We start from the raw sequence: 18,310 nt of genomic DNA, 5'->3' as shown, positions 1-18,310 counted from the left end.
GCATCATGAATCATTTGACATATTTAATCATCATGACTCATGCATTATTTAAGCCTTACTTCAACATTTGAACCGTAATTTGAAGCAACAACCATCTTGTCACCTGTTTTATGAAAATTAGGTTTAAGAATCCAATTAAAGCCTGAAAAGAGTCTACATATAAACTGCCCAACAACAAACAACCAGCTTTAACAGTAAAGATGCACTTTAATAATCTATCAATTTCGCCTGTTGCCTTCTTTTTACATATATTCAATTTCATTCTGTTATTTCATCGAGCTACTTCAGAGTTTGAGTGCAGAGCTCGTATTTACAAGGCTGTGGATTTTTATTTTGCATCACGTTTCCCAAACACACGGGCTCTAAATAATCACATCAAGGCTGAAAGCACAAAAACACTTTTAAATCAACAGATACGTCTGTTTGATATTATTTCATATTAACACACTCCTAGCGTCATCACAGCCAGATGCTGTCGGTTACCATCCATCGTGAAAATTACCCACATCACGTTCACGGAGCCTTTATGCGATCCATTTATACCTGATCAACTCGAGAGGAATTGAGTCCTTGCTACACCTGCACTACAGGCTTATGGTGGAGTTTATGGTGGAGTTGAGGGGCGGGAGGCAGATAGGATTTAGTGACTGTTGGCAGATGGCAGTCTTAACATTGGAGACAAGCCGGAGAGATACTCTAACGTCGAAAATAAAGGAATTAATGGCGAGCCCGCAGAGAGATTTGCGCCCAAAGGTTTCCTTGAAATAATCGCTGTAATGTTTCTGCTGTGAGAGCCGAGCAGGTCCAGATCGTGACTCCTTTGAAGTGCTGCCGTGTGCGCATGTCGGGTGTGTGCAGCCTGCTGTCATGTGGTCTCATTGTTTACATGCTGCCGAAATTTCTGAGAGGGCGTGTATGTGTGTGTGTATGTGTGTGTGTGTTGTAAAATCACATTTTAACGAACACAACTATGAAAATAGGGACCACCCTGCCCATCTCCTCCCCTGATCAGAGTGGTTTTTATTTATCCCCGATGATGAGTTGAGTAAATGCCTTTCAGGACCGTGGCCAGCTCCACGGTGAGAACAAAAGGCGGATTTGAAGCTCTTGATGTCAGGGACTGTCTGGTTTTTACCATGCACGTAAAAAACGAAAATCCCTCAGAGGAATTACCTGCTGCCTTTTTTTTGGCTCTTCTGTTTATGCTCCTTAAGCTTTTATTTCACATGACCTAATGTATGTTTTCATTTCGAGTGTGTGTTTCAGCAGCATTTTCATATCTGTGATTGTGTTTTAGGCCCTGCCACACAAACATGGATATGAAATTGAATAAAAGGGGGTAAAAGAAGGAGCTTTCTTATCCCAAATGGGAACAATTTTATAGCAGGATTTGTCTCTTTTTTACATTTCAAGCAGTCATTATAAGCTTTCATTATAAACAGTTTTCGCAGCTGGCAGGTGGACCTCCTGTACATTTTTGTGTTGCATCACAGCTAAAGAAGCCGTAAAGTGGTCATACTGTTGTTTTAACACAATGTTATGAAGAGGATGGTCAGTATTGTTCTTTACGTTCATCAACTTGTGCAGCATTCCTCTTTTTACAATCAGGTTTAGAGTCTCCTGATGAGTCCCCAGCACAGAGCCAGTCTTCTTTACCAGTTTGTTCAGTTTATTTGAGGCTCTGGCTCTGATGCTGCCACCCCAACAGATGGCTGCAAAGCAGGCTGTACTCTCCACCACAGACTTGGAGAAGATATGCAACATTTTGTTGCAGACATTGAAGGACCGTAGCTTCCTCAAGAAGTACATACAGTCTGTTATATTTTTTGTTTTGCATATTGTGCAAATCAAAGTTTCCCTCTGTGTTTTCACCAGTCATTCTCATGCAGACAGCGTTCTTAGTCAGAAATACAGAGAGTGGTGCATACCCACTGCTGCTTTATGTAGTGAACAATGGGGCTTATGTACCTGATTTTCATTTCCTTCTTCTGTAACATCACATTAAGCAATAACACTACTCTGTCCACACAAACAAATCACATCTGTCTTTCAGTTCCACCATTGTACAAACTACTGTTTTGATTCTTCAGTTTTTGCTCGAGGAGAATAAACTTGCTCTTCCTCTTTTGTATTTCAACCTGTTGTTAATGTAGATCTCCTCGGCCTGCTGACCCTGCATTATTATTTCACTGTTTATGGGAATTTCTGGTTTCTCATCTGGACGGAGATATTTTTTCAAGCAGAGGGCGAAAAACAAATATTTCAAAAGTTACCCAAAGTAGTGTGGTCGGCCTCAGAAAATACCACAATGATTCAATTCTGTTTTACAGTCTTGAAATTAGACCTGAACACTACACGGTCACGAATGCCTTTCTATTTTTTTAAGTTCAGCATACTTTCAGGTGAATGTAGCTGTGCATTTGACTGAAAACTTTGTCTACTGGAAAGACTGCATTGTGTGTATCCATTGATGATTTGTGCAGAGTGAACCTGTCGGCTGATGTTTGCTGGGATGATCTCCAGCCACTCAGGATGAGTGGATTAGAAAAAGGTGATGGGTGATTGTGAATTGATACCAGTCATACGAGAATATATGGAAATTATAATTTATTAAGGCTTAATTGTAAGCATTAGATGTTAAAATGCATGCTTTAGCCCGACATTCATGAGGCGAGCTTAATGACTGAGGCTGAAAAATAACCTGAACTATGCGACCCACAATCCCGTCATTAAAGCGAGATGTTGCCTGAGAAGTCTAGTTCAAGTAGTTGGGTGTCCAGACAGAAGTTTAAACTGATTTCGGGAAAATGGATGAAAAAGATTTCTATGGAAAACATTTTATTCCATCATATAATTCATTCTAGCACGGTACAAGCTGTCATGTGTCTCATGGTGGAAGTTCAGTCAAATCCCATTAAACCGAACAACTATGCCACCTGCTGATGTAAAGTGGCAGCTGGATTGTCTCTGAGCTCATAAGGTTTAAAATATGGTGCTACTGAAATAAACCTAGGCTCAATATGCTAAAAAAAAAGTAAATCTGCTCTGTAGGTTGCTCTGCTATTTTGAGGACATACTGTTCTCATTTTCCATCTTGTTTATTGGAAATAGACAACTGAGATGGGGAGTTTATTTTTATTTAGTCACTACAGCCCATGAATTGAGTGTTAAAATGCACCTTTTTCAGCTTAAGGGGAAATTATATGTCTATAGAATTGGCTGTCCACACAAGAATGCTGTTTTTGGATATTCAGGGCCTCAAAAGCTATAGAAGCAGCTCATGAAGGGAGCACACATGGCACAAAAAAGCACAAACACGAGAGCATGTAACAATGTAATGAATAAAAAATGCCCCCACCCCCATTAATAAATCGTGATTTGATAAAAAAAAAAAAAAAGATCAATCTTTGATCTTTTCCCCCTGTTGTCTCGGGGCTGGTAGTTTAGCGACGGTCCCTGGCAGCAGACATCACGGCTCAAACAGCCCAGGGGAGGGATGGAGCTGAGATGGACAGGGAGGGAGACACCGGCTTACGACGTCAAAGGAGTATAGACACACACGGAGAGAAGAGGACAGCCAGCCAGACTGCCAGTCCCCCCACGGTCTGCTGAAGGAAGTCTAAATATTCATCTGTCACACGACTCTCTGTTTTGCCAAGCCAGTAAGAGATTTGTTTATTTTGTATATTTTTCTGACTACCAGATTTAAGTAGAAAAAAAAAATCAAAAATACGGAGCATCTGTCAGGAAAGAGTAGTGGAAAAAAACCAACAAGCAGATCTAGAAAAGCACGCTCATGCCGTATAAAGGACCGTGGCTGGATGTTACTTGTGCTGTTTTAGGGGGCGTGCAGGCCTAACTTGTTACAGGATTCAGAGACGCTCCGACTGACAAATGAACTGAGTAACTGAGGTTTAATAACTAAATATCAGCGGGGGAAGGAAGAAGACAGGCATCCACCGATCGCTCCGATTCTTTGCCACGACCAGCACCACAGGTACCTGCCTTCCAACTCTTTGTTGTTTTGTGTTTCTGGTCAAATGTGTGAAATCGCGTCCAGGTCATTGTTGTTGTCACCGACGTCTTGACAAAGGGAGCGCAGGTCTCCAGCTGTGCTGACTGACACACTGTCATGTTTCTGCTGGGGCTCGAACATAGGCGGCCGAGGCATGAATTTACAGAAAGGAAATGTTTTGTTCAGGCAACTGTGATTAAAACAAAACGCGTCTTTAAAACAATAAAATAAAAAATGCATTTTTTATAATGTGAGGAGAAGACCGTGTGTGTTTGCTCTGTTGCTGTGAATCGTGGTTATTGGTCCATAACATCCATGTGACCCCAAAAGGATATGACAGTTATAATTTTTGATGATTGGTTTATGTAAGTTAATGTTTTGTGCCTTCAGTTGTCAAAATCAATCGTTAAAATCCAATGTGTGCAGTACAATCGAAAGCAAGATCTCTTTTTTTTTTCACTATTTGTGTAAAATTAGTAGTTTCCGTGGCTGTCACAATCTACAAGACCTATATAGTATGCTTGTAGTGATCTCAGGTTACTTTGTAAGCATTTTCAACACAGTAATCTAAAGAGAAATCAAACTGTTGTGTTTCACTGTAAAATCTGTGCCACGGCCTACAAATGTGCCACAGTATTAGGAACAGTATTTCTGAGAGGATGTGCAAACAATTATTTCAGCCACCCATTCCAAGCGAATGCTCCCATCTGCACTTCCATTCCCGGCCTCCTGTTTGCACCTCCTGTGCAGTGTGAATTTACGCCTGCAGGCCCCTGCCTGCTCCTGCTGACCGCCTCCACTCTCTGTGTGTGTGTGTGTGTGTGTGTTATGATTCCTCTCCAGACTTCTCAATGAAGGAGCCTGACGCAATCAAGCTCTTCATCGGGCAGATACCCCGAAACCTGGAGGAGAAGGACTTGAAGCCCATCTTTGAGCAGTTTGGCAAGATCTATGAGTTGACGGTGATTAAGGACAAATATACAGGGATGCACAAAGGTAAGCAGGGTGCTTGGGAGGCCACCATGGAGGGAGATATTGTTGAGGTTGTGAGAACAAAGATCACAAGAGTTTCTCCTCTGTACTTTCCAGCTGTGATTGGATTTCCTGTAAATATGATTTAGGTTAAACGACTTCTCATTGAGCTGTTGTCCCTTTGGACCATTTTCAAAGGCCCACGTGGGGCCAAACACCCAATGAGACATTGATCCAGAGGGGAAGTGGGATGCAGTTGGCCTGGAGTTGATATCTTTAAACCAGTTGTAGATTCTATTGAGAGGTTTTGCTTTATTAATAGAAAGCGTCTGTCTGACAATGTACTATTAGGTTTATAGAACAAAAATAGCTTTGTTGGATTGGTCAAACATATTCAAAGATATAAGCATGAATAAACTCAATGGCATTGTCTTACTTTCATGACTTTACTTCTACCTTCCTGTTGCTGACCATGCCATGAAAGTAAAGGAAAAATTGGCCTAAAATGAGTTGATCATGCCATGAAAATTGATTTAAAGGAGAGTGTTTTTGAGGTTATATTGATTTATTTTTTCATTTTTCCAGTATAAGCCTTTTCCATCACATCAAACAAATTCACGCTGAATCCAGGAAGCGCTCCTACACAGACAACATATTTGAAGATAAGACCATATGTTGCAGCACTACCGTGTTGAGTTTTCATGCCACAGTGCTGTGTTACTTTTTGGTGTCCTGGCCGAGGGCTGAAGGAGCAGCTCCAACTCTTCATTTCTAGAGAGCTTTTTAAACTCAAGAGCACCCAAAGTGCTTTACATAGCAAAAGCCTGATACATGGTGATAAAACAAAATGTGAAAGATTAGCAACACCTATGAAAGCAATTTGCAAAAAGCTGTAAAATTCTCCTGCTTTGAAGACCAATATACTTTTATCTTTGACCATTAACTTTGTTTACTTGCTGCAGAAAATGATTAACTGTACAATGGCAATAGAAAATGTGGTTAAATACGTACATAAAATGCTCACCTCAAGGTGCTTCTTGAGACAATAATTTGACAGAATGTTCCTCATAGCCGGTGCATTTTAGCCCAAATAAGAAATAACCCAAAGGTCAAAATCTAAAAGTGAAAATCACAGACCACAAGAGTAAATGTCAGCGAATAAGGGCTCTTCATTTACATAAAGGCAGTTGTCCAGGCCAATCCTAAAAATAACATTTAGTCAGTCAAAAATGGGTTTCATATGGTGATATCAATCAATTTGAAAGCATTTCTGCCTCCCACTTCTGCTCCTCTTCATCTCAAGCTGAGCAGGCTTCTCATATTTTGGAAGAAAACTAAGAAAAAAAAATCGCTTGACAGATGGACTGAAGCTGGGGAAGCGATCTAAGCTAAACAATGATCCTTACTGTCATTTCTAATGCAAATCTGTGCAAGGAAAACAAAAGGCTTTTAAAAAATCCACAAAAACCATCAGTCATTGGGGAGACGTACGGGCCAGGTGGTATCAGTCCTCTAACACCTATAACACCTATTCTGCATATATTTACATATTCATGATATGAGGGAGCCTTAAAGGTTAATGAAGGCCTTTCTCTATTATGTGAGACTGCATACATTTTGCTTGAACAGAGTGGTATTAAATACTCATTCAGACTGCTTGTGTTGCCAGATATTATGATTTAATAATCTCACAGATCTGAGGTGGTGCCGGAAGAACTATTTAATCATTTTTTGGTGCATTTTCAGAAAATGTAAACACACTCTGACCTGGATTCGGTACTGCTAAGCCTCTTGTTATGCGGTATGCAACATCCATACGCTTATATTTGCAGATCTTTTACCTCCTGTCTTTCTCCAGGATGTGCCTTCCTCACGTATTGTGCACGCGAGTCTGCCCTCAAAGCCCAGAATGCACTGCACGAGCAGAAGACCCTACCAGGGGTAAGTGTGTCTTTTTGAGTCCTCATCAGCTCACATAGAGAACAGAGTGAGTGGAGTCCGAACACAAACACATGTGGACACATAGACTGCTAACCAAGTTTGACATGTGGGGTTGACTTCCCCCTTTAGCTGATATGCTCTAATAAAGGTCAGAAGCTGCTCCCCCTCTTATGTTTCATATGTGATGCATCCAGACATATTCATCCAGTTGAGGCATGAGTCATCTTGCTTACATGTCACGGGTCGAGAGGGACGGCTATGACGCTCACTGCTGGAGCGATTTTGCCAGCTCTTATTCTCGTCGATGTTTCTTTTCCTTTCTGCGCCCCCCCACCTCTCCCTCCGAATTCTAATCAAAGTTAAACCTAGCTTTATTAGCATAGCCAGGCAGCAGGTGTGCTGCCAAATGACATTTCCAGAGCTAAATATGACATGACAGCCGCGTCTCTATAATAACCGTCTATAAGGGAGACAAGGCGACAAGGCAAGGAATTACTGAGACAGAGTGCGCTCCCAGACTTGCTGCTGCTTCCTCTTTTGCTAACAAGGCGTTACCCCTGTTTCCTTTTGGTTATTTTTGTTCAAATCTACATCATTCACTTCACCATTTTTTTTCTTCTCCCTCTCCTGAATGTCAGCTCATGACTGTAGTTTTTGAGGGAAAAGAGGGGAAGGGGGTGTACAATGTAGGGCTGCAACTAAAAGATTATTTTCAGTATCAGTTAATTGCTCAGTTTCAAAATAGCAAACCAGCCTGGAACAATATCACAAAAATAATGATAATGCTGACAAATAGCTTGATTTGTCCTTCTAATAAAACTTAAGAGGAAAAGGGCCAAAAAACCTACATGAATGAATCACTGAACACGTTTGAGAAGCTCGTTCGTCTTTCTTTGAACTCTTGTGGTTTAGTTTAAAGACAGAAAAATCACACGACAAATTCTCCCTCAGACGTGAAAAATAGCTGTTTCTTTGCCCTATGTGATAGCAAACAGCATAACTTTGAGTTTTACATTTAGCACTAAGTATCACTTGTTGCAACGTGGGGATTTTTCTCTATTTTTGTACATTTTACACACAACAATTAAATTATTGAAAAATATATCCACGAGTTGAAACCCTAAAGCAGACAGGAGGATCAGAAATCACAATTCAAGAAGCTTGAACTCTTTTATTAGAAATGATTTTATTATTTAAGTTACTGACATTTAATTTTCTGACTGTCAAATTTAAACACTGGAAGACCCTTGTATTGGCAGGCAAGAGGCAACTGGGACACGTAGGGACAGATTTAAGGAGAGGGCTACTATTAGGATGGCGACAAAAGAAATCCTATTGTTAGCGTGACAGTAGAGTAACCTTTCTGACCCCTCGTAGGGGATCAGCAGGGCCCGATGCCCATACTAAAGCCCTCTCCCCCCTGTGCTTCTACTCTAGCGGCTGTCCTTCTGACAACCTCTTACCTCTAAGCCATGTGAACAAGCTAAACCCTCCTGTGTTTTGCCAATCCTTCCCTGCCCCCTCCCTTGCCAAAGGAGGGGGAAAAAAAGGCTGAAAACCGTCTTATTAGCTCTGTACACGCCCACAAGGACAAGATCTGCTTCCCACCCCTGCCACCAGCTGTGGTGTAATTGTCATGTAATTGCACCTGCGCTGCCAAAGAATAATTAACTTTGGCATCTCGTGGTCAGGGTGATACAAAAGGAATAACATGATAGCAATTATAGGACTGAGAGGAGAGGGCCTAAATGAAAGCACACCTTAATGTGGAGAGAGCTGAAAGACGTCGTTAACAATCTGCTTTTTTCTTAAGCATTTCTGGGTGGAAAGAGTCACTCATGTTGCTCTTTTGTCTCTGCTTACAATGGAAAAGAAGGAAGAGGGGAAAATAAAAAGAAGTAAGGCAGGGGACGAACAGATGGCTGTATCGGCGTGGCACCTGGTTTTGTGTTTAATTTCAGGTGAGAGTATCTGTCTCTAAGAGGAGGAGGAGTATTAAAAGCAGCTGAAAGCGAGGAAAGAAAGTGAGAGTAGTGGAGTTGGGAGGGAGAGAGGGGAAAGAGGCACGGGCAGTAAAGCAGATTCATGCTGAATGTGGAAATGGAGGTTTCTTCCTGAGCTGTGTTCATTCTGTTCTACTTAGACTTCTTGTTCCCTCTGTTATCGCTTCATCCCTATTCTGTCTCAGGCCATTTGTCTGGCCTGGTCAGCTGTCAGGAGACTCATGAAGATGGTAACATTCACATTATGCCACATTAAATCAGAGCGTTACACAAAGCAGAATCTAGAAAGGAGCTACAACCCAGAGCTGGTTAGTAGAGCTGAAGTGAATTTACATAGTTAATATGATTTTTACAATCTAATCACCTTTGAAAACATTTGCAAAAAAATCTCTGGTTTCTGTACTTAATATGTGTATATTTCCTGGTTTGCTGAGGCATTTGTGACAAAACCCAGATTATATTGAGGAGCTTTTAAGTGTTGGTCAGACAAAACATTTTGAGACGTCTCTGGGAATCATTAACTAACCAAGTAGCCAAAAACTGAATTAAAAGAAACGAAGGAAGAAAAGTCTGATATTTTATGATGTAAGCTTGTTTGCTTCCAGTTAGATGAAAAGATCAATAAAGCTCCGTGTTTGTTCTTCAAATACAAACCTGCTGCCAGCAACAGGCTAACGTAGCTTTGCACAAAGACTCAGAGTTGGGGGGAGGGGGGTGGGGGTGCTAGCTGCACTTGTTTCAGTGCTGTATTTGATGCATATTTAGAAGATGTGAATAAAAAAAGGTGAATGTGCAAAATGGTTTACACGTGCGCTTTGAGGGTTTTCCCTTGTTTTGAAGAGCAATTGATGTGCTTTTGTGGGGTGGGGGGGTGGGGTGGTGGAAATAACTTTGTAAATTGTGTCAGACCTGGGGAAAGATAAAAAATTATGTGACTCACCGGCTGTTCCCAGTCTGAGCCGGCAAACCATAAACTTACGTGACTAACCGGCAACATTTGATATAATAACACGAAAATGAATTCTTATAGAAGAGTTCTCTTCTTTTTTGTCTTCCGGATGTCCACCGCAGTTGTTTTTTTACCTCCTCCGAGGTTTGTTCCTCATTACGGTGACTACTTTTTCTTAAACTGAATCACACTTACCTTCAATGTAACTTGTCTCGCCACCCTCTGAGGACATGAAAAAGCCCAGTTTATTCGCTTCAAACCAGTCAATGGAAATGTGTCTGCGAATTAGCATTTTTTTTTGTGGCTTTTCAAAAGATTGTTAAAATTTGATATGCTGGTGAATGGGGACCTGTCTTGCCTTTAAAGCCCACATGAACATGTTACTTTTTTGTTTAAGACAGACAACAACGCCTCACTCTTTGTTTGAATACCTAAATTTAATAGGGAGAAATTTGGAAAGTAGCTCAGTGTGTGTATTTGTTGTATATTTTCGTGCTCAGCGGGGGCAGCGAGGGCAGGTGTTCACACTGACACGTCTTAATGAAGGGTGTGTGCGTTTGTGTGTGGGTGTGCGTAACTGTCTGTTTGCTTTCGTGCGCACGTGTTTCAGTGGAGAGTACACATCCGAATGCATGGATGGAAGTTCCAGGGTTTATTATGAGCTCCTCTCGGGTTTCTTCATTCACAATCTGCAGCGTAAGGATGAAATCTGTGTTTGAGCTGCCCATACGAGAGGAAAGAGGCCTCTTTGAGTGGAACATCTGACTAAGCCTGACATTTACTCAGACATAGGGAAGACAGAGCAGACAGAGGGGTTTTATCAATGGTCAGAAAAAAAACTAAATATAGTGCAGGCTTTTTACGCAGGATAAGAGATAGGAAGCTGTAATGCAGGATGTTGTAATCTGTGCCCTTAATGTCTGAGCAAACAGTCAACCGTTGCAGTTTGACGTAAACTAGTATTGCAAACTCATTCAACCGCTGCGTTTTTATGATAAAAGCTGGTAGAACTGCTATTTTTAGGATTGCAAGTCAAAAACCATGACTCACTGAGGACCAAAGCTTGCTATTATAATGTGAATGTGTGACCTGCAACACGATCTGACAATAAAGACAGAGCTGTGCCTTCATACGTAACCTATATCTTAACGTCAGTGAGATGTAGATGGTGATGATAGCAATTAACGCGCCTCAGAGCGGGTGCGTTCACTTGATGAATCTGCGCGGCGTTAAGTGTGCATTCATGCATCGATTCATTTACATATGCATGCATATCAATGTGCCACGGGGACGACGCAGGACAGGCGGCGCTGACTGACAACAAAAAAAGGGCTCGTCCTCTGTACGTCGCTCTGCGGCCACTGTAATGATGAATGCAGATTGTATCTACAGAGGTGGTAAAAGGGTGTGAATTAGACAGGAATTGGATAAATGAAGGGTGGGGGCAGTGATGATGAGGAGGGGGAAATGAATGAAAGTTTGACATAATGGAAAGTGGGTGGCAGTGGGGGTGGAGGGGGTGCATTGAGGCAGTGTGTTTATCAGCTTAAATACAGACATCTGTTACCGACAAATAGTGTGTTTTGGGGGGGGGGGCTGGGAATTGTGACAAAAAACTCCTCAGGCACTTTGAACTTTGCAGGACTAGCCACCAAAAGAACACACACGGAGAGCGGTAGAGTTAAAGTGTCGAAATCGTGCACAAATTAAAAGAAAGTAGGACACACAGGAATCTGTACGTGATGCAGTTCTTCCCCCTCTTTGCTTCGCTGAATCGAGTCAAACAACACTTGACATGAATATTTAACAGTTAGAAAAAAGACGAGACAATTGAGTCAACTTGAGTGTTGTTAGAAATTTACTCTTTGATTTTCAGGTTCTTCACTTTGAGGGATTTTTGTTGGCTGTCTGACAAAACGGCTGAATGTCAGCTTCAAGAGCTGTCAGCTTCTTTGTAACACCGGACAGGCTATTGAACCCTTTAAGACTGGAGACAGCACAGGGAAGCAGCTTTGACTCTGAATACTTGGACATTGATTAAATATTATTGAACTGTACCGGCGTTGTGCTATCCGTCTCTTTGTGTTTGATTGATTTAGCGACTGGCAGGAGAAGGTTGAGTTTCTCTCCACTTCGGTGTGCCTGCCTGCTCATGTGTGTGCGCATCTGTGTGTGCATCCACGTGTGGAAACATTAACAGACCGCAGTTGTGCATCTCCGCTTTGTTCCAACTCTTTGTGTCATTTCACAATCAGGTGGATCTTTTTGTCTTGTGTTTTTCCCCTTTATTGAAAAATTTGTAACTGTCTTTTTGGTGGTGAATACACCAATTTCCAACCGTGCCCCCCCCCCCCCCCCCAGGTTAAAATCACAAGTGCATCTTAGCGTTAAGACGAGGCGACGAGGAGGCGGATGGAGAAGCAAGGGAGCAAAAGCAGCAGCAGAGATGGGAAAGGAACAGAGCAGGGAGTGGAGGGGGGGTGGGCGGGTGGTGGCAGGTTGATTACGGTCGCAGGTCTCGTTGCCTGGAGACGGCGGGGACGAGGGATGCCAGGTTGCTAGGCGACCAGCACGATGCAATGACCAGCGCTGTGTGATGGAGCGGAGGGGAGGTGAAGATGGAAAATTGTCTTTGTGTCCCCCACCCACCCTCCACCTCCACGCCCCACCCAGCTACCCCTCCCTGCTCCTCCTCCCCCACCCGCTACCCCTCCAGCTCTGCCTCCCCGCTGTAAATGTTCTTGAAAGAGCAGGGGTGATGGTGATATGTTTACCATTCGGAGCGGCTGCTTTTTAGGGCAGACAAACAGAATGGACTGAAAACTGGAGAGAAAACAGGCGGCAGAAATGTGTCACCCCTCACACACCAGCAGCTGACTGTATAGAGTGAACATCAGTGGCAGCGCTGAGGGGGGACTGTAGAGATAATCACTTGATTTTCAGGTCATAACAGAGACGTGAGAAAAATGTCACCATGGATATACCTCATTTTGTCTAACTGTGAGGAGTTCATTTAAATCACATTTATGTTGCTGTAGCAAAGGAAAATTTAAAACATTGAGTGGCACGCCTCCATATATGAATGTTGATGGCATTTGGGGTGGGGGGGTGGGGTGGGGTGTCATGCATAATGGTAAAGGGGTGGAGCAGTGATTTGATTGGATAATCTATGGATTTAATATCTCATAATCCTCGTCAAATCCCCAGCGGCACCACAGAAAGAAAAGTATGTGTAGATGTGCGCTCAGGGGCAGACATTGTGTGTTTAGTCGGAGGATGATTGTATATAATGTCTGCACGGTGTGTTCAGAGATGGAGTGCAGGGGGTGGGGAAAAAAGAAAAAAAAATCTAATAGCAAAAACACACTGGCATAATGGGTTGTTGATCAGGCAGGTTTTGCCTGTGTGTTATCTGTGCACAGTATGGGACTGTTTTTGTAAACAAGCTGAAAGGGAGGGGAGCAACAGGACGAGGAGGAGGAGGAGGGAGAGAGCAAATTACTGTAAAGTGTGTGCTAGTGGTTCAGGCTTAGAGGGAGATATTTTCCTCCCTGCTTTTGCATCTGCTCTCGAGGCAGCGCCAACATTCAACAGGCACGAACGCTCCCCTTCCAACATCCCTCACTCTGTTTTGCGAAAAACGTACAGGGTCTTTGGTTTTTTTCCCTCCCCCCGCTCGTCTCTCCCTTCCTCCCTCAAATATCTAATCCCTCCATCTCTTGACCTAGAAGCACCCTTTGTCCTTCTCATTTGATTTTTTTTTTATGCGTCTCTTCCACACGTTGCTCGGGGTAACCTTGTTTACCTGATGTGAGGTTCTCATCATTGGGGTTGTCATGACGATTGCCATGTGAGCGCAGTCCTCATCAGAGCGGAGGGACCGGTTGCTGTGCCGATCTGAAGTGGCGCAGCCTTTATGGCCTCCACTTCTCACTGTTTTCCCTCTTGTATATTCTAATTCCAATCTCCTGAGCCATCTGCTGTGCCTCTCCTTATCACCACCACCACCGCCTTCACTGTCCCCTCCCCACAGTGAAATATGGGCCATAGGATGCTTCTCTCTTCCTCTGACATCAATCAAAGATGTCACATGAACTAATGTCTTGAGCTTTTTATGGTTTTAGTGAGAAGTATCTTTCATTTTGAGTCTGGTTTTATTGAGGATCAGAAGAATCTTGTCTTTGTTTCTCACAATCTTGATATTTAAAAAAGTCAAATTAAGTCATGTATATGCTACATCACTTGGAAAATTAGTTTTGTGTTTAGAAAAGTGCCCCCATACCTTATCTGATTAGGAAAAGTAAGATTTTATTTGTTGAAAGCCACCTTTTTTGCACATTGATATTAAAACGTTTATTTTTGTTGTTATAATAGAGGTCTTTTTTAAATTAAATGAAGTAAACAAAACTCTTGGGTGCTCTGTTAATTGAATAAATACTTATTGTCTGAAAATGAACAAATAGTGACCAAAGGAACGTTTCTTTCAAGCAACTTGCTTAGATTAACATATAAAAACAGGTACATGTACAAAAACATAGAAATCCAATGTTGTTTTTAATTCAAAACAGCTAAATGTGTAGAAATGCCGCAGTAAATAAGGTTGAGCGCTCTGTGCTGTAGGTGTGCAAACAGAATAAGAAGTGAAGGGTGCAGTGGTAAACAGTGGTTAAGAGACATTGGATGGGCCCTCTTATACTAACAGAAGTGATATTTATTGAGAGCTTTTCCCTGACTACATAAATTTCAGCATGTCAGCCCAGTCTGGATGATATTCTCTTCTCTCCAGCAAATTTCACCTGAGGGGAAAACTTATCCCATAATCTAAACTAAAATTACTATTCACTCACTGAAGGAGAAGACCTGCATTCGGTTGACTGATTGGAAGATGGTTCTGACATATTGCCCCTCCATCATCCCATTAATTGGTGCAATCAAATGGACGTTCTCGATGAGGAGACACAGGAGACCTCCGCGGCAGGTGCTGGTGGTATTTCAGCTGGCTGGCTCAGTGCAGTCGTGGCTTGGAGGCGTTTGCTCATGCGGGTCCTGCCGGCAGGAGCGCGACCGCTGCACTGATCGATAGCGTCTCCTGGTGACCGATCACAGCGGATCAATCAGTGACACGGGATCAGTGACTGGCTGAAATGTCACCAGCTCCATAATTAAGACCTTCATTAAGCCACAGTTAACAGAGTGCCACTCTGTTGCTCTCACCTCGACTCGTCACCCCTCCCCTCGTCCTCCTCCTTTGCATGCACTTCCCCCACCTGCCTCCTTCCCTCCATATGCTCCTTTCCATTGCCTTCAATCCCTCTCAATCCAACCCTTCTCCCCTTTCTGCCCTCTCTTGTTCATTCTTTGTCTTAATTTCATTCAACACCTCTTTTCACCATTTTCATGCTCTAAACATTTGAAGGACAAGCTGCGAAGGCACTGATGTGTGCCCAGCTTCACATAAAGCTCTTGTTAGATAGTGGTGAGAACACTGGAGAAGTAAAGGAAATAAATGGCATTTCAGCTGCTTGGCTCTTGATGAATTATGAAAAGGTTAATTCTTCTCAATGCTGTGTGGTCTCAGTTGCTTTATCATTCTCTGTTTTCTCAGATATTATTCCTGCCTTTCCAGCCCTGTAGACATCCATCTCTGTTTCTCTGTCAGGCTCAGAATCTCTCTGTATTCTGATGCTGCGTGCTCCTTTAATCCAGATTAGCTGGCGAGTGTTCTTAATCTTATCACTTCCCCAATCCCGCGTGGGTGTGTGCTTTTCCTGTTTTTGTGTGATAGGGGGAGAGGGAACGGTAGACGGCAGGATTAGAGCAGATTCTAGGAGAGCTTTGCAGCTAGGAGCTGGGAGGAAGAGAAAGAGGGGCTGGTATGACTGTATGACGCTGCAGATGTAACGTGGCACATATCTGTGTCAGCTGTGGCCTGCTGGAGTAATGTTGGAAACAAATGAACAAACAAAAAAGGAACAAAGAGAAATAAATGTCTGAATGAGAGTGGAGCACGGAGCAAATTCCAAACCATCCATATAAGCACAAATATGTCATTGTGAAGTCTGCAATAATTGATTTATGTGAAGGGTTACATGAGCATTTCCACACAGATATCATCTCTTGTTATTTACAAGACAGTAGTGGGCACATTTTCATTAAATGCCACAGTGAAATTCCAATTAGTGACACTTATTTCCAGTTTGTAAGTCTTTTTGTCTCGCCTCATAAATTCCACCCATTTGTCTTGCTTGTGTGCATTGCTACCGCTGACCTGTGTTTAAACTGACCGTGCTGTGCTGCCTGTTTCCAGATGAACCGCCCAATCCAGGTGAAGCCAGCAGACAGCGAGAGCAGAGGGGGTAAGAGACACCTGTCCCCTCCCAGACACACAGCACCTGTTCAAACAAAGCCACCAAAAACATCAAAGTGAACAAATCAGTTAGTCCTGAAATGATGTTTAAACACATGCATTAAGATTCTTAGTCCTCTGACTCCTGAGTCTGATGTTCAAGGTTGATTCTAGAAATAGTTTAATTAGGGTAGAAAAGATTGTACCACCCTGTTTGTGATTTGTTTTTAATTCACAATAGTACAAACACTAAAGTGTCAAATACTGAAACCGGTTCAATATGTTTTCAAGGCATTGAAGACCGGATTGCTTACATTTATTCTTTTAACGACACTCTTTACACTGATCAGCCATAACATAATGACCACCTAAGGACAAATAACATAAAGAGGGTATCCTGGAGCATCTGGTACCAAGACATTAGCAATAGAACTTTCGGACCCTGTGGGTTGTGTGCTGTGCTCTTTGCAGACTGGATTGGCTTCCCACATTTTCCCTCAGACTCCATGAGATTGGTATCTGGGGAGTTTGGAGGCCGGGTGAACACCTCAGACTCTTTTAACCCTATGTAGTTTTTGTGGCGCCAACCTCTGTCCTGCTGGGGAGGGCTGTGGCTGAAGGGAAGTCGTAATGCCATTTGTGGAGGAGTAGTGGTATATGAGCATGTTTTACAGTAGGTGGCAAGTGTCAGAACAGGGTGCATGTTCTCCTGGTAGAACATGACGTTGTAACAGGATGAACAGTGTCACTCACTTTACCTGGCAGTGGTTTTAATGTTGTGACTTATATATGCACGCATTTGGGAACTGAGGAGAACCCCTGTATATAATTTATCAGGTTAACAGTTTGGCCCCGCTCTGTTAGATGTGCCAACATTTTTCAGTGGATGAGGGGTCCATATTGCAGGCAGGTCAGTGACACTTTCACTACAGAGTTATGCTTACACTGCAACACATATTGTAGAATGTGGTTAAGCTTTGACTTGTTGAAATGAGAAAGGCTTTTTCTGGAAAAAAAAAACAGTTGTCTGGATGGTAGCTTATGTTGCTTTATACATAGTTTAGCACTAACTCGCTCTGATGTAAATGGATATTATTTTTTTATGGGATTGTATGAAATACTTATGAGTAGTGTCTCACGTGGAGTGGCACTATCATTTTGGACAAGCAGAAGGTGTCACTTCTGCATCAAACCAGGTTGCAGCATGGACATAATTAAATGGACTGCATCCATTGCATAAGTGATATGGTGTAAAACATCCACAATATAGTGTACATTCAAACCGCTATGAAACTGTTGAGGCTTGAGTTTTAGATCTGGTGGCTCTGTTCTGAGTATCTTTTAGCTTGAGCTCGCCTGTGGTAAAAGCTTCTGCTTCTCCGAACTACACAAAACTCTGAAACATCCCTTTAAGCCACATTTTAAAGATGCCTTTTTAAACTTGAGAGTGTGCAAAGAGCTTCATCAAATCTGACGCATTTCCACCAAAACCTTTTAAACCACAACAAATAAATCTGAGTGGTTGAACAAGTGGCTTTTTATTGTAAATTACCAACCATGCTTTTATCTTCATCAACATGTAAAAAAAAAAAAAAATGGTTCTTGTGTCTTGAAAATGATGATAAGCTTGATTTAATGCTCAAGAAAAGGTTAAAAACTTCAGCTCTGAAAGTGAGATGCATGCATCTGAATGGGTTAATGGCACTTTGGCTGATTCACCACATACACTAATGCACCCCCATGCCATCACAGATGCCTGATGGTTCCTCCACTCTTTAGTCAGCAGGATGCAGGGCCCACGGTCTCCAGAAAGCAGTGTCAGATTTTGATTTGTGAGACCACAGGATACTTTTAGTCCATCCTAAATTAGTTTGGGTAGAGAGAAAGTTGCACTGTGGCAGGATAGTCTTTGTGTGTTATTGTGTGTGATCTTTTTATCATTTATGGAAGCAGTAACAAACTGCGTTCACTGACAGTGGCTGTCAAAGTTTCCTGAGCCCACGCAGTGATTTCCACAACAGAAACATGTCTAACGCAGTGCTGCCTGAGGGCTTGATGATACCAAATTAATCCTGTTTTCCATC

General features: G+C 42.5%; 1 protein-coding gene across 4 annotated transcripts in view; it reads left to right on the top strand.

Annotated features, from left to right (window-relative positions):
* The first annotated feature begins 3,395 nt into the window (after positions 1-3,395).
* Positions 3,396-18,310, top strand: part of celf3a (cugbp, Elav-like family member 3a) — a 34,352-nt gene continuing 19,437 nt past the window's right edge. For 2 of the 4 annotated variants that reach the window (XR_011908363.1, XM_072369977.1), the window contains exons 1-4: positions 3,396-3,997; positions 4,859-5,011; positions 6,846-6,928; positions 16,188-16,236. Coding sequence is in view for 3 of the 4 variants with exons in the window: in XM_072369977.1 (XP_072226078.1) it covers positions 4,867-5,011; positions 6,846-6,928; positions 16,188-16,236 (277 nt within the window). In the remaining variant the exon portion in view is untranslated. The remainder of the gene's footprint in view (positions 3,998-4,858; positions 5,012-6,845; positions 6,929-16,187; positions 16,237-18,310) is intronic. The other 2 variants (XM_072369975.1, XM_072369976.1) reach the window with 2 other exon arrangements.

The sequence above is a fragment of the Leuresthes tenuis genome, unplaced genomic scaffold, assembly GCF_036924035.1.
Source record: "Leuresthes tenuis unplaced genomic scaffold, fLeuTen1.0.hap1 SCAF_18, whole genome shotgun sequence".
Lineage (NCBI taxonomy): Eukaryota > Metazoa > Chordata > Actinopteri > Atheriniformes > Atherinopsidae > Leuresthes > Leuresthes tenuis.
Note: the sequence above shows the minus strand (reverse complement) of the source record. Positions and strands in the feature narration are given on the sequence as shown.